Source organism: Herpailurus yagouaroundi, unplaced genomic scaffold, assembly GCF_014898765.1.
Source record: "Herpailurus yagouaroundi ecotype Mexico unplaced genomic scaffold, PumYag 199, whole genome shotgun sequence".
Lineage (NCBI taxonomy): Eukaryota > Metazoa > Chordata > Mammalia > Carnivora > Felidae > Herpailurus > Herpailurus yagouaroundi.
In genome coordinates, this window is record NW_024412430.1 from 22379468 (window position 1) to 22395297 (window position 15830).

Here is a 15830-nt window from a genome sequence, read left to right on the forward strand (position 1 = left end):
TGGGCATGGGTGCCACCGTGGCTCTCGTCCGGACAGCTGGTGGATGGAAGCCACGTGTGTGCGCACACACATTCCCACCCCACATTTCTGTGCTGTGACAAACCCAGAATGTTCTAAATTAAAAAAAAATACTTTATTCTTTTTTTTATTTAAAATTTTTTTTAATGTTTATTTTCGAGAGAGAGAGAGAGAGAGACAGAGTGTGAGCGTGGCAGGGGCAGAGAGAGCCAGAGACACAGAATCGGAAGCAGGCTCCAGGTGCTGAGCTGTCAGCACAGAGCCTGACATGGGGCTCGAACTCATGGACCATGAGATCATGATCTGAGCTGAAGCTGGACCTTAGTTGACTGAGCCCCCCAAACACACCTAGAATTCTCTAAAGGACAGTAGGAGGAATACAGGGACACGCCTCCAGGCCTGTTTTGGCACAGAGCTTGCTGTGAGCCAAGGTATTGCAGGACACCTCCCCAGGGAGGGGTGCCTATGGCCCTCCAGAAGCAGCAGGACAGGCACAACCTGTGCCATCTGATCCCGGCAGCCCTGGAGTGAAGCCTGTCTCTTGGCTTTGCTGGTGGAGGCCCCGAGACAAGGCTGGCCATACCCAGGGGGCAGGGCCCGTGAGCCCCTCTCCCAGGGGGCCCCCGACCGGCTGCTCTCCCATCAGTCTGCAGACTGGGGGTCTCTGAGCAAGAAGCCCCTCCCCTGGCAGCCTCAGGGGTGCCCCCTGGCCCACACAGAGGGTGTAGCAGGGGGTGGAGGTGGACGCAGGGCCTGGCCAGGATGGCGGAAGCCCCATGTGTGTGCGGAGGCCTCACCCGTGTCATGGGAAAGATGCCCCAGCCCGGCCCCGCCATAGCTCCAGCGCTCTTGGTGACACGTCCCAGGTCTCAGACCTGAACACACGAGCACGCAGCTTCCCCCAGGCTGCCTCTCTGTCACGGCTGCGTACACGGGGCACCACGAGCCTAAATGACGAGTGCATCCACGCTTGGGGAATACGGTGCTGAAACCTGTGCCAACTGTCCCTTGGAAAACAGCGTATTTCATCTCAGTTTTGGACACGTCCTCCATTCAGCCCAGAAGAGCATCAACAGACAGAGAAACCCAGTGAGACCCCGCCTGGATGGGTCTTCAGATTCTGGGAGCACCTGCAGGGACCTGGGACCTGAACCGGAGGGCAGCCGACCGCATCCACCCAAGGCCACTGACCCGTCTCCTCTGCAGCCCACGGTAGCCCAGCCAGAACAACCCCCTGACCACGCCCTCCTTCCCTCAGGGACCCCCCCTGACCACGCCCTCCTTCCCTCAGGGACCCCCCCCTGACCACGCCCTCCTGTCCCTCAGGGACCCCCCTGACCACGCCCTCCTGTCCCTGGACATCCCCTGGAAAGATGAGGCTGGAGCATGTGCTGGCCCCAAAAAGGAAGAAAATCCTCAGAAAAACAGGTGGACTTGTCAGCAGGACTCAGGACCTGGTCTGGGGCAGCTCCCAGCAGCCAGAGCCGGAATCACTTAAGCAACAAAAGAAAGGGTGTCAGATTTAACCCGCAGAGTCAATATCCATGAGTCCAAGCTGATGTCGATAACTGAAGTCAGCCAGCCGTGCGGGGGACCAGAACCCCAGCCCACAGTGACGCTGCACAAAGGCTTGGGAGGCGCCAGGAACAGGGGCTGAGGACGGGACCACACGCGGGAAGACGGCGGGGGTCCCAGGAGAGACCGGATCCGCACCGTCTCCCCCGAGATGCTTAGCAACCTTGAAGGCGAAGGAGAAACCAGCGGAACCCAGTGACCAGGCCAGGTCGCCAGGGAGACGCTGCAGATGCGTGCCACCCCTGAAGCCCCGGTGTGACCTTCTGCAGGGTTCCTCCCAAATGTAAGCAGCCTGCAGCCACGAGGAAACGGAGGGCAAGCTCAAACTGAGGGCCCTGCGCTGTGGCAAATCGGGGAGAGTCAGGGGAAGGAACAGCTAAGTGCAGGGTGGCATCCGGAGCAGGAAAGGAAAATCACTGGCAGTGGGTGAAATGTGGGTGGGTCCGGAGTTTAGACGGCGGGGGGGCACCAAGGCGGCTGTGCCTGATTCGGCGGGTGTGCTGTGGCTGCCTACATTCAGGGACCCCGTGAGGAGCCAGGGACTGGCTACCAGTTCCCCAGCTTTCCTGTAACTCTAACATTGGCTTGGAATAAACACCTCGGCGGTTCCCCATGGCCCGCAGGATGAGGCACAGACGCCCTGTCCTGGCATTCAAGGCTCCTCAGCAAGTCTCCAGCCTTCCGTGGGGCTGGAAATGCCCTTCCTTTCCCAGGCAACAGCCCATTTTGCTCGGCCTTTAAGGGGAAAGCTACTCTGGCTCCGGTAACCTGAGGGCCACACCTGACCTCTCTGACCCATCACACCCAGCTCCTGGCTGTCCTCATGGACCCCTGGGCCCACCACACAACACACACACACACACACACACACACACACACACACACACACACATACCTGGCAAGCCTCCTGGTCTTCTGAGCCTGGGGGCGCTCAGAAGTGGGCACCCACTCTGCTATTCTTTGTGCTCACATGTCATCCAGGGGCAGCGGTTAGGGGCTGTGCATCCTTGGACAAGTTACTTACCCGCTCTGAGCTCCATTTCCTCATCCATATAATGAGAATAATGAGTACCAATCTCTCCCAGTTGTTGAGGGGATTAAAAGAGGTTTAGTACAGCCCCTGTTGTCAGGGCCACCAGGATATCACCTCCCCACAGGCTGGTGGGCATGTCCCTGTGACCATGTGGGCGTGCCCAACACTGCAGCTCCCCAGGCCACCGTCAACACTTGGAACCTGGAACAGAGTCTAACCAGAGCGCAGCACCTGCTGGGTGCCCCAGAGCAAATGTGGAAGCAAATGTGGGGCCCGTGTTGCTCATGCTCACACTCGTCCAGGAGAAAACTGAGGGCGGGGAGGAGGGCTGAGAAGCCCTCTTGGTTCTGAGCCACCAGCATCCTTGGCGATTCTGTTCTGCTGCTCACTTGTGAAAACCAACACCTTCCACAGCAGGAAACATCTCGGCTGTTCTATGCGCACGCTTAGAGGGTGGTTTCCACGACCAAGGGCTGACGTCCTGCCTGCAAATGAGGTGCAGAAACGGCTTCACGTTTAGGATTTCTCTTTGGGGCCCAGTGACTCGCTGAGGGTCCCTCCACAGGACAGAGCCCACTGACAAGCCGCTCCTGTCGCGCCGGCACAAAGCTAGACTTGATTTCCTGCCGTTCTGGGAGCTCTTGTGTTCTCACATCGAATTTACCTTTGGGATGTAGCTGGATCCTGTGGGATCTGAAACTTTTAAACAAAGCAGAAGCTGCTGGCTTTGAAGATGGGGCAGGGAAAGAGACCCTCTCCTGGAGGCTTTGGGGGGCGCACGGGTCTGCCACAGGAGTTCTAGCCCATGAGACCCATACCGAGCTCCTGACCTAAATAAAGACTATACGGGTCAAGTCTGCTGTTTCAAGCCATGACGCATGTGGTAATCTGTTATGGTAGCAATCGAAAATTAATTCAGGCTTTTTCTTGCAACTAGAGAAGCTGATTCAAAAATTCATCTAAAATACTAAAAGTCCAAGAGGCGCCTCAGTGGCTCAGTTGGTTAAGAGTCCGACTGTTGATTTCAGCTCAGGTCATGATCTCACAGTTTGTGAGTTCAGGCCCCGAATCAGGCTCTGTGCTGACAGTGCAGAGCCTGCTTGGGATTCTGTGTCTCCCTCTCTCTCTGCTCCTCCCTATTCATTGTGTTCTCTCTCTCTCTCTCTCTCTCTCTCTCTCAAAAATAAATAAACATTAAAATAAATAAATAAACGTTAAATAAATAAATACGTAAGTAAATAAATATAAAAAGCATTGTAGAGGGCCATACAAAATTTCTCCTTTCTTCCATGGTTCCTCTCTTGACTTGCCTTAACGTCATATATTTATCATTTAATTTGATTCAAAATAACGAAAAGTTTGAATTTTAAATTATTAGCACGAGTTTTACAGTTAACCTTTATAGGATGCAATGCCAGTTTTAAATGCGAATAGAAGAGCATTTAACTCACTCGAGTTACACGGAGTTGTGCAGTCTGTGTTCTGATGCTCATTCCTGACAGAGGGACCTGCTCGCCGAGCCCAGGAAGACCGGCAGGACGACGAGAGGGCCCCCAGCTTGGAGCCAGCTGTGGACATGCTTCTGGGCAGCAGAACCTTCAGCCAGGTGCAGGGCCTGCACAGGTGAGCACAGAGGCCTGAGGACTGCGAAGGTCGCAGCCACCCCGACTGAGCAACGGGGAGCAGAGCAGGGTCCTGGCAGAGCAGGTAACAGCAGCCCCATGGGGGTACAGTGGTGGGCACAGCCGTGCAGCATCGGTAGGCACAGCCATGAAGCAGCGGTGGGGGCACAGCCATGCAGCAGAGGTGGGCAGGGGCACTACACCAGCCCGGCAAGGCAGCGAGGCTTCCCAGGGAAAGGCTCCTGAGTCTTGATGATGAGCAGTGATCAGTCAGAGGAACGCTGAGACAAGCATTCTAAGGTGGGAACAGAATGTGAAAGGACAGAAGCCGATGAACAGTCTTGGGCGGGATGATGGGTGGGGGTCACTCTGAGGACAACCTCGACTAGTAACGCTGCCTCGATGGCTGTGATGGCCGTGTCTGCCCTGGACTCCACGGCCTACAGCTTGTGCAGCGGTCAGCTTGCAGTCAGTGCCGTGGGAGCAGGGGAGGCAGTGGTGGCAAGAACACTCCTTATGTGTGATTGCGAGGAAGAGTGGGGGTCCAGGGAACAGCAGGGTGTAAGTCTGGAGATGGCAGAGCCCAGACATTCCGCAGGGCCATGGGGTGAGCCCAGGACCCCTGTTTCTCACCTGTGATGTGGGGGTGGTGACACGCACCTGACTGGGGCCTGCAGGGGGTCCCCATCCATCAGCCGCTGCCCAGGACCCCGGCTACTGTGGGCGCCTGATGCTGCTGTGCTCAGCCCCCACGGGGTGCAGGCCACACAGAGTCCGGCAGAGGAGACCGGGGGGCGCACTGCCTCCCCACATCGCTTCCAGACCAGAAAGGTGCCAGGCTGGACTGCGGGCGCCCTCCTCCCCGATGAATCAGTAATTGTTGCTGCTCAGTGCTTTCTTCCCCTGACAGGCAAGCAAATGGTAAGGCTGCCTCACACCCGATGGCCCCTGCCTGCTGGGCGCTCTCACACAGGAACTCACGCCCTTCCCTGTTCTCAGGGCCACAGGGTCTCCGAGAGGTGAGGCAGAGCACCCAGGGTCACACAGCCAGGAGGCAGTGAGAAGCAGCCTCGGACACGGGGGGGCAACAGTCCTCCCTTCCAGGTGGGGAAGCCCCATCTCCCACAGACGTGTTGTGGGGTAGGATGGGGCCGATCGCGGCCCAGCGGGACCTCACGACCACCCGTCAGTACATCCTGTTGTCTACCACACGCGGGTGGGGACGCTGAGGCCCACAGAGCTGCAAAGGCTCTGGCCCACAGCATCAACCGTGAGACGGGTTCCTGGGATGGGCCTTGGGCTGAGGACGTTAGCCCGATGCCAGGCCGGCCGTGAAGTGCAAACTGGAGCTGGGCGACAGGGTCAGCCGGAGTGGCCAGTCTGAGGCCCGGGCAGCATTGAATACTTAACCCTCATCCCCACCGTTGGAAATCTGCAGCGCCTCTGATACCAAAGCGGTGCCCCCCAAAGCGATGTCTCCTGCCAGTGACAGACTCTTGGGACGCCTAGGCCTGGCAAGGACCGTCTGCAGGACAGAGGGGCGGTGGGTGTCTGCTCCCGGCCTCGCGGGGGCCCTCCCTTCTCCCTAGTGCGGCCCGGGGAGTGAGCACCCTGTGGAACAGTTCAGGAAGGCCCCACGGAGAGACCAGCGTGGGCTGGCGCCTGTCAGTGTGTGGAGACAGGGGGCAAGACGGGCTGAGCCAGGCTGTGCCTCTAGGCAGCAGCTCCGAACCCGCCTGGAGCCTCCAGGCACCCCCCCCCCCCCCCCCCGGCAGCTCGGCCAGCTTTGCAGACGCGGGGGGATGGCTCAGCTTGGAAGGTCAGCCGGTGAACCGGTGCCCGCTAACGTTGCTGGATAACACGGTTTGCTGAGTAAAGCGTGTCAGAACACTGGCTCCCTGCTGTCTGACCCCGATCCACATGGATGTTGCGTCAGCCTCCAATGTGGTGCCTTCTGAGGAGATTCTCCACAGGGCTATTTCCACACTCAGTCGTGACCGATTTCAGCTTTCGCCCTGAACACCACACCCAAGTGTTCTCAGACACACCCCGCCTATGGCCTAGGAGTCGCAAATCAAAACAACACAACACTGTTTTCACGCCAGATTGGCAAAACTTGGAAAGACCCACACTCAGAGCCAGCCAGGATGAAGGGAATGGGCCCTCTCATCCCTGTGAAAGGAGACAGAGGCCTACAACCTCTTCTGTGTCTGATCACAAGGCACCAAGGAGGGTCGTTATGCGGCCCATTTGAAAAGACAAAGCAAAACCTAAAATAAAGAAGAGAAACCACATCTTTTGGGTATGTTGTAAATTAAACTAAAACATTTTGAGTTGATTTCTTTTTTAGTTGAAGACTCTTTTAAACCTCAGTTTATCAACTCAGATATTCATGAATTAAGAGTCTTTGCGTATTTTAACAATGCCAATTCTACATCTGTTCCTTTCTCTACTGAAATGTATGGTTCACCCATGGCTCTTTTAATTTTTTTCTAGGATCAATTATTTTTTCTATATGGATTTTAATACTTGTTTATTTATTTTAATTTTTTTTAATGTTTATTTATTTTTGAGACAGAGACAGAGCATGAATGGGGGAGGGGCAGAGAGAGAGGGAGACAGAATCGAAAGCAGGCTCCAGGCTCTGAGCCATCTGCCCAGAGCCCGATGCGGGGCTCGAACCCACGGACCGCGAGATCGTGACCTGAGCTGAAGTCGGACGCTTAACCGACTGAGCCACCCAGGTGCCCCTATGTATTTATTTTTGAGAGAGGAAGGGAGGGAGCAGAGAGAGAGAGAGAAAGAGAGAGAGAAAGAATCCCAAGCAGGTTCCACACTGCCAGCGCAGAGCCCCACATGGGGCTCAAACTCACAAACCATGAGATCATGACCTGAGCCGAAACGAAGAGTTGGATGCTTAACCGACTGAACCACCATATTTTTTTTCTATATATTTGGAGGAGAGTTTCCTTACTTGATGTCTCACCGACTAGACTATCACAGTATTGTCACATGTACCCGTAGTACACACACACACGCACAACTCATACGGTGCCCAAATACATACACACAGTATGTGAAGCAGTCTGCGTATATGTAGTGATGCAGGTAAATGGGGGGGGGGGGGATTCAAGAATGCCAAGTGCTACAAAGAGAATTCCATTTTTATTAGTAACATTTGGCTTGCTTGAAATGGTCTTTTGATTTTGTTTATAGGATGTTTACCGAGTACTTTTTCACTTTATTTTTTTTTCAACGTTTATTTATTTTTTGGGGGGGACAGAGAGAGACAGAGCATGAACGGGGGAGGGGCAGAGAGAGAGGGAGACACAGAATCGGAAACAGGCTCCAGGCTCCGAGCCATCAGCCCAGAGCCCGACGCGGGGCTCGAACTCACGGACCGCGAGATCGTGACCTGGCTGAAGTCGGACACTTAACCGACTGCGCCACCCAGGCGCCCCCCCTTTTTTTTTTTTCAACGTTTATTTATTTTTTTGGGGGGACAGAGAGAGACAGAGCATGTACTTTTTCACTTTAACGTAGCCAAAGGTATCAAGCCTTTCTGGTCAGAGTTGCTAGGCTTTGTGCCATCCTTAGAAAAGTTGTGTCCACTCCAAGTCCCAGCAAGTAAGTCCCAATAAGCTTTATGAATTTTTTTCATTTAAATCTTAGATTCATTTGCAATGTATCCTCTCGGTATGGCATGATACATGGATTCACTTTTTTTCTTGAAAACGGATAATTTTCCAAGCAGCATATGTATTTGAATTGCAACCTTTATCTTATTCTAAATTCTGTGCCTATCTGGGACTGTTTTCCGACTTTCCATTCTGTGCCATTTGGCTGTCTATTCATAGATCAGTTCCACACTGTTTTCAGGGCTAAGGATTATGCTCTGTTTTAATATCTCAAGTCCCCATTTGTTTTTCTATTTATTTATCCATTTATTTATATGTGTATTTATGTTTGAGAGACAGAGAAAGACAGAGTGCGAGTGGAGGAGGGGCAGAGAGAGAGAGGGAGACACAGAATCGGAAGCAGGCTCCAGGCTCTGAGCCATCAACCCAGAGCCCGATGCGGGCCTCGAACCCACGGACCGCGAGATCGTGACCTGAGCTGAAGTCGGACGCTTAACCGACTGCGCCACCCAGGTGCCCCTATGTATTTATTTTTGAGAGAGGAAGGGAGGGAGCAGAGAAAGAGAGAGAAAGAGAGAGAGAAAGAATCCCAAGCAGGTTCCACACTGCCAGCGCAGAGCCCCACATGGGGCTCAAACCCACAAACCACGAGATCGTGACCTGAGCCACCCAGGCACCCCCGTCTTTCTTTTTAAAAAATATCCTGGTTATCCTTGCTTTCCCTCTCCCACCCCTGATTTAGATTTTGAAGTCGTCTTTGCTGGTTTAGAATAACAACGACGACAACAACATTCCTAATGGCATTTTTACTAGAGCTGAGTTAACTAGGAAATAGCTCAGTGGGGCTTGGCAGTTTTATTCTTTTGAGTCTTCCTACCCACGAACTCGGTAGTTTTTCCATTTGTTCATTTTTTTCATGTCTACTTAAAAAATTTTTATTGGACTTTGTGTTACGGGTCCCCGTGACCACATTCAGGTTCAGTGATTCATGAGGACAACTCACGGGGCCCAGAAACACAAGTTACGCACTGGTTAATGTTTCTTACAGCTGAAGCACACAGATTAGTATCAGCAAAGGGGCACAAAATAAGTCTTAGTAAATTTTTCTTAATGTTTATTTATTTTTGAGAGAGAGAGAGAGAGACAGACAGAACATGAAGGGGGGAGGGGCTGAGAGAGAAGGAGACACAGAAACTAAAGCAGGCTCCAGGCTGCAAGCTGTCAGCACAAAGCTGGATGCAGGGCTTGACCTCACAAACCGCTGAGTTCATGACCTGAGCCGAAGTCAGATGCTTAACCAATTGAGCCACCCAGGCGCCCCGGGTCCTGGTAAATTTTTAAAGATTAAAATCATACAAAGTATCTTTTTCATTCAAATTGGAATGAAATTTAAAATCGGTAACATAAGCTATGACCCTCAAAACCATCTGGAAAGTCAATGCCTTCCTTTCAAACAACCAGTGGCTCAAAGAATAAATCACAAGGGAAATCGGAAAACATCGTGAGGCAAATGAAAATAAAAACACAGCACACAAATACTTATGGATGCAGCACCAGCACAGCTACAGGGAAATGTACAGCTGTAAACGCACACGTCAAAAAACAAGAATCTAAAAAATCAGTAAACAAACTGTATGTCTTAAGGAACTAGCAAAAGAAGAATTAACTGAGCCCCAAGCAGAAGGAAGGAAATAATAAAGACTACAGTGGAGATCAACAAAATAGAGAATGGAAAAATAGGAAAGAAAATCAGAAGTTGTTTTTTTTTTTTTTTTAAGTTTACTTATTAATTCTGAGAGAGAGAGAGAGACCGAGAGAGAGAATCCCAAGCAGGCTCCACGCTGTCAGCACAGAGCCCGCCATGGGACTTGATCCCATGAACCTTGAGATCATGACCTGAGCCGAGATCGAGAGTCGGACACTCATCCGACCGAGTCACCCAGGTATCCCATTAAATATTTTATTTTTAAGTCATCTCAACACGCAGCACGGAGCTCAAACTCACCAGCTGACATCAAGCATCATATGCTCCACTGTCTGAGCCAGCCACGTGCCCCCGAAAGTTGGTTCTGTAAAAGGTCAACAAAATTGACAAGCTTTCAGCTAGAAGGACTAAGAAAAAAAATAAGGAAGACCTCAAACTACTAAAACCTGAAATGAAAGTGGGGATATGTTTGTACAGAAATCAAAATGACGAAGTCTGCACAGAAACTGGGAGGGCTAATTAGTAAGTGCAGCGTGACTGCGGGATACAAAGGTGAGGGCCCGCCAGGGCCGTTGCTGTGGGGTGAGCAGGGCATCCCAAGCCCCCTGAATTAACCCTTTACTGCACAGGCCACCCACCGACACTCAGTCTAGACTCTCGTATAGCAGAACGATCCTATTTGTCCAAACATCTCCATTTAGCGTAGCATTTATGTAACAGCAGAAATCTCAGTGGAAATATGCCCAACACTTGGTGGAGACCTGTGGGGTAGTCATAGATCGAAAGAAGCAACATTTTCAAATTTCTGGATTAATCTAATGACTTGCTCCCCCCCCCATCCACTGCTATTTGTACCTTATGATAATCTAACAAGGCAGCATGACGCCGTGTCGCAGGACGGCCATGGTTTTTCGTTAAAGAACAAATCCAAGCCATCGGCTGTGCCTTCTCAACAGAACAGACCCATGCCCGTGTGCCAGCTACTATCACGGGCAAGTGTCAGTACAACTAGCCATGACTCGGTTATTTCTGGATTCCAAGTCAGCGGGTGATGAAGCTACTCACCCTTGCCCAGTTTACAGGCTTGTGCTGAGACTGGTTTCCACTGTGTGCTGTTCTCCAGCAGGGGCCTGGCTGGTGTTCAGACTGGTCCCTTTCCTTGATAACGGTACAGCAGGACGTGTCTCACTCTGATCTTTCTGGGGTCAAGGGCAGTCACAGGGCACAGGTGTAAGTTACAAGGGCCCCGGGGGCTCTACAGGTTTGAGGGTCCAGATGATTCTGACACTGTCTGGAATAAAATAGTCAAGAGGCCCTGCTAGGTCAGGGTGCAAGCACTTCCCCAAAGCCGGGTACTAGCCTTGCCCAGCACTATTTGTCGACCCTGCCCGGCCCACACCGCAGACACCTTATCGCCTTTCTGGGCTGAATCCCAGCCCTTAACCTTTCTCCCTGTTCTGTCTGTGGGCCAGTGGTAGTTAATCCACCGGAAACACTGCTGCCGTTGCAGACTAACAGCCTGAGTGCAACTGGTACACGTTCTGTACCAAAAATGTTACTCGAAAATGATACCCGGGAGTGTCGGGTCCCTGTCATAGTGTCAGATGAGCAGTGACCACGTCGAGATGTTATTTATTTATTTATTTATTTATTTAAAGTTTATTGAGAGAGAGAGAGAGAGCGAGCATGTGCACGAGAGTGGGAGAAGGGCAGAGAGAGACGAGAGAGAGAATCCCGAGCAGGCTCTGTGCTGTCAGAGCAGAGCCCGACTCAGGGCTCTGTCCCACGAACCATGAGATCGTGACCTACTCAGTCTGAGTAGGCCACAAGGCCTCCTGCTGCTTTCCATGTTCAGGGTGGACTACCCCCCTCCGGGGGATCGGAGGAGCCCCCACGTGATCCCCATTGTTTCAATGCCACCAGGAACCCACTGGTTTTCCTATTCTGTCTAACAGCCACCCGTCCCCAGGAAACGGGTGACACAGGCCTATACGCATGTGTCACAACAGGTGTGCCACTGATGTTCCGTGTCCATGGCTACTAGGAGCCTCTCTAAGTAGCTGGTCCCCAAGGTTTGTGGTCACACACAATCATCTGCCAGGAGCTGGAGGTCACACAGCGGTGGTGGGGAGCGGCTCCCACACACTCCTTTGCCAACGCCTCCGCTGTAAATGTAACCTAAAAAGAGGAGTCAAGAAGCCGGCGTATCCCTGGGGTTCCGCTGGGACAGGAGTCGGTCCTGCTCACATCACGTCGTGTGACCGGAGAGAGGTCACCAGGCTGCAGGCTGCGGTCTGAGCTGGTCAGGAGTCTGGAACCCACGTGTGAGTTCACCCTCCCGGGCGTCTGGTACTTCCTCACGCCCCGACGTCGCTTGGATTCCCCTCTTGGTGTAAGTCATTCATTCACTCCTTTGCCCTCAGTCACGTTTTCTCCTTCTCTCCGTCTGTCGCGGATTTTAAGCCAAGTGTTCCCAACATTGAGAGGCGTCCTTGGTGCAGCCACTGCACTGGCCCGGGGCTCAGTGCAACAGGTCCCTCCCCCTCGGTGCACCCGCCTTCCCAGAGGGGCTGTGGGCCACACTGTGGCACTCTGTCACCCTCAGCACAGCCACCTCAGGCCCTCAGAGATTCCAGCTTGTGGGTTTGAAGACACAGCGACAGCTCCTTCCCGCTCCCTGCACGCGCCGTTGCACTCCTGGTCCCAGGACCCCCGCGTCCAGCAGAAGAGAAAGTTGAAGTGATGGGGAACAATTACCCAGCATCCCCCACGGCTCTGCACCAGCCCCTCCCTCAGGCTCCTCGTGCCGAGCGTGAGCACACACTCGGGAGGCGTGTAAGCCAGCCCTCCATGCCTTGTGTGTCCCCCGCGAGACAGGAAACATTTGCGTTGCCCACTTCAATCCTCTGTCAGACAGCGGCTCTGAGGCCGGTATGCGGCGCGCCACGGCCATGGGATGAGCCGCGCTCGGCCATACATGCACTAGAGAGTGTGCGCCTTGACCTGGAGAAATGTGACTGTGCAGTCACCGTGGCAGGTGCACTACCGTGTGAGCATTCGTGTCTGCACCATCAGGTGGGCAAACTCCGGTCCAGACCCAGTGTCTGTTACCGGCGGGACCCATTACGGCCCCCGGGGCTGCCGGTCGTGGTCCCGGGACTTGCCAGCTGCAGGTAGGTCTCCTCCCCCCGGGGGGAATCTGCAGCCTGTCTCTCGCACTGGCAGTGGGGACAGTTCTTACTTGCATTTTGTGGCTCTGAAGCTGCAAGAGGAATATGTAGGTGGTCCGCACATCTCTGCATCCACATTCATTCATTTCAACAGACCCAAGTGGTCGTCTCATGTGAGCTCACCAGCACACCTGCTTGCCGGTTCTAATCACCTGCCAGTCCTGAGATCGGGTTCTTCAGATGGGGTTCTTCAACATGTCCTATTTAATGTGACTTCATAGGCCACGCCCGACACGGACATCTCTCTAGTTGTCCAGTTCTCCATGGCCCATCGGCCTGACCATATGGCTGAACCACTGGCCGTTGCCCATGAGTCAGTAAAAACTCACACGGAGGGACTTATTGCTCATTGTTCCATTCTTCCATCACAACGCAGGAAACCGCAGGCATTTCAGCACACAGAGATGATTTGCCCTTCCACTGGAGTGTTTCCAACAGTCAATTGAGGTGCACTGACCTTCCGACTAGGGTGATGCTGGGAAGCTTGACCTTGGAGTTGCCATCTATAAAACAAACTGCTGTTTGTTGGCAACGGGGAGCTGCAGACCCACAGCTCCTGGAGGCGGTTCCAAAGTTGGCCCTAGCCAGAAAAGGGCCACCTGCAGATGAACAGGAGCACCTCCCTGCACCCCCAGCAGCATGCTCCTGTGTAAACAACTTCTGTATTATTATGGAACTCCTCAGGCCACTGCCTTCATTATTGAAGTGTGCCTCTGACATCCATCCAACATATTCTGCATATTTCAGGGTCCAAGGTTATTTACATCTGCAGTCATTGGGGCAGTTTCAATTGATGTCGGATGACAAGCTGTTAACGGTCTCAGCTTGTATTTGGAAATGTTCTGGTCCGGAATCCCGGTGGCCACCACTGGGTGGCGCTCACGTACTTTTGTCATAAGCGCCAGGCTAGGCTCAGCTCTGAGAGCCACCCTCCTTCTCCAAGGGCCACACAGTGCTATCTTGCAGAGAACTTGGGTACCCTCAATCCAGCTTCTAACGTGTCATTAATTAAAGCGATCATCTCTTTTGTCCCCAGGGGTGAAATATGGTTTTAAATTAACGAACTGCATGGGCTCAAGCAATTCTATAGTTTCCATTAGCATGTACAGTTATTAGTCTGGTTTTCAATACTAGGTGGAAAAAGTGGCTCCTCGTCAGACATAATATCCATCAATTCACACGTCCAGGTAGAGGAAATGCCACCGCTTCACATAAAGTCCATTCAAACATTCCAATTTTCCTCTAAACTGTCGCCTTAACCCCATCAACCTGTCAACCATGGCATCCTCATATCCTTCCAATGTAACCGTAGGCCCATCAAAACCTCATCACCAGATTTGGGAATCAGGGTGCATTGGGGTCCCACATCAAGGTGTCTCCAGTACCTGATTATCCTACCCACACATATGCAGGTGGCCTCCGCGCTGTGGCTGGAGATTGGGTCAAAAGTCCCTGACTCTTTCAATAATCCTGATCACAATTGATTTGCTGGACCATCACCCCCAGTGATTCAAGCTTAGATTTCTCATCATCATCTGCCTTCTGGCGTTTCCAATTCCTTCAAACTAAGGTAAATGGAGCAGATTTTTTTACAAAGAGATTTTCACTGTGGGGGGACTGGCAGCAACCTCCGCCAGTGCTGCATTAAGACATTTGTTTCAGCTTTATTCATCCCACTTCTTAACAACTGTTTAAATACATCTATGCTGCTGGGGAAAGTCCCTCGACTCTCCTTTGTTATCCCCCATCCTCTTGTGGGTTACTCTAATTGTGTTAGCACCTGTGAAACCCAAGAGGGGAAGCTGAGGACATAATGGAACAACTCCATCACATCATACGCCGCAGTTTCAATAATTTCTTAATTTTGTCCCCCTGCCACCTGGACTGCCCTGTTGGTATCCAGAATTCCTCAGAAGTGCTTGTTATCTGTTGTTCCAACATAGTTTTCCCCCTTTGGTAGCATTCTAGAAGCTAGCAGCTGTGGCTCAGATCAGCGGAAATACAAGCTTGGCACAGGGTGAGGTTCCCCACTGAACACTCTCTTTCACTTTATCTCCACTCTTCTTCTTCTTCTTCTTCTTCTTCTTCTTCTTCTTCTTCTTCTTTTTAGAAAAGTCTGTGCCTTTATTGGCCAAACAGGCTACTTGAGAAGGATGTAGCTTGAGGAGTGAGTGGCCTCCGTGCCAGGCCTGCCATGCTTCATAGGCTTGTAGGTGATGGAGAACTCACCCAGGTAGTGGCCAATCATCTTGGGTTTGATTTCAACCTGGTTGAAGATCTTGCCATTGTACACAACCCCCATCTCAGGCGGGATGACCATGTCCCGCAGGTGTGTCCTTAACCACCTTGGGCTTCTCATGAAGGGAGCCTCCTTCTTGGCCTTAGACAGCAGCAGTGAGTGATGCTTCCCCCATAGACTCCAGCTCAGCCTCTGCCACTGTAGGGTGCCGTACAGCTGCATCAATGGCTCAGGGACACACCTAGCAGCTGGCCAAGGTCATGTCATGGTAGGTGAACTTACGCAAAGCACGCTGCTCCTTTTGCTCCACTTCCGCCATCTTGTCAGAGCTTGGGGAAGGACAGCCCCCTCTCTTTGCAGACAACAACCACCAAAGAATTGTATATTTAGTTTGTTTCTCACTGTTTGGCATTTCCTTATGTATCTAGTGAGGCAAATTCTCAGGATTTGGGTCTGTCAATACTAAATTCCATCGATAATTTTTATGGCTAGTAAATGATCACAGCACCGCTATTGCTTCATATCACAGGTGACTCAGTAGCCACTCAAATACCAAAGATTAATCAACCGCACCCAGTCACCTTTCCTTTTCCCAAAGAGCACTTTCACCATGGTTCAGTAAGTCAGGATCAGTACAGCCAATCCCATTTAGGACACCACTGTGTCAGGGATCCCCAAGGTCGCCCTCAGGTTTGATGATTTGCTAAAAGGACTTATGGGACACAGAAAAACAGTTAAATCACAATTACGAATTATGACAGCTAGTGAAT

General features: G+C 52.2%; 1 protein-coding gene across 1 annotated transcript; it reads right to left on the minus strand.

Moving 5' to 3' along the window:
• Positions 1-14961: 14961 nt before the first annotated feature.
• Positions 14962-15379, minus strand: LOC121013581 (40S ribosomal protein S15-like). The gene is given in 3 exon segments (XM_040449269.1): positions 14962-15293; positions 15296-15322; positions 15325-15379. Coding segments are annotated over 3 exon segments (414 nt in total).
• Positions 15380-15830: the final 451 nt, after the last annotated feature.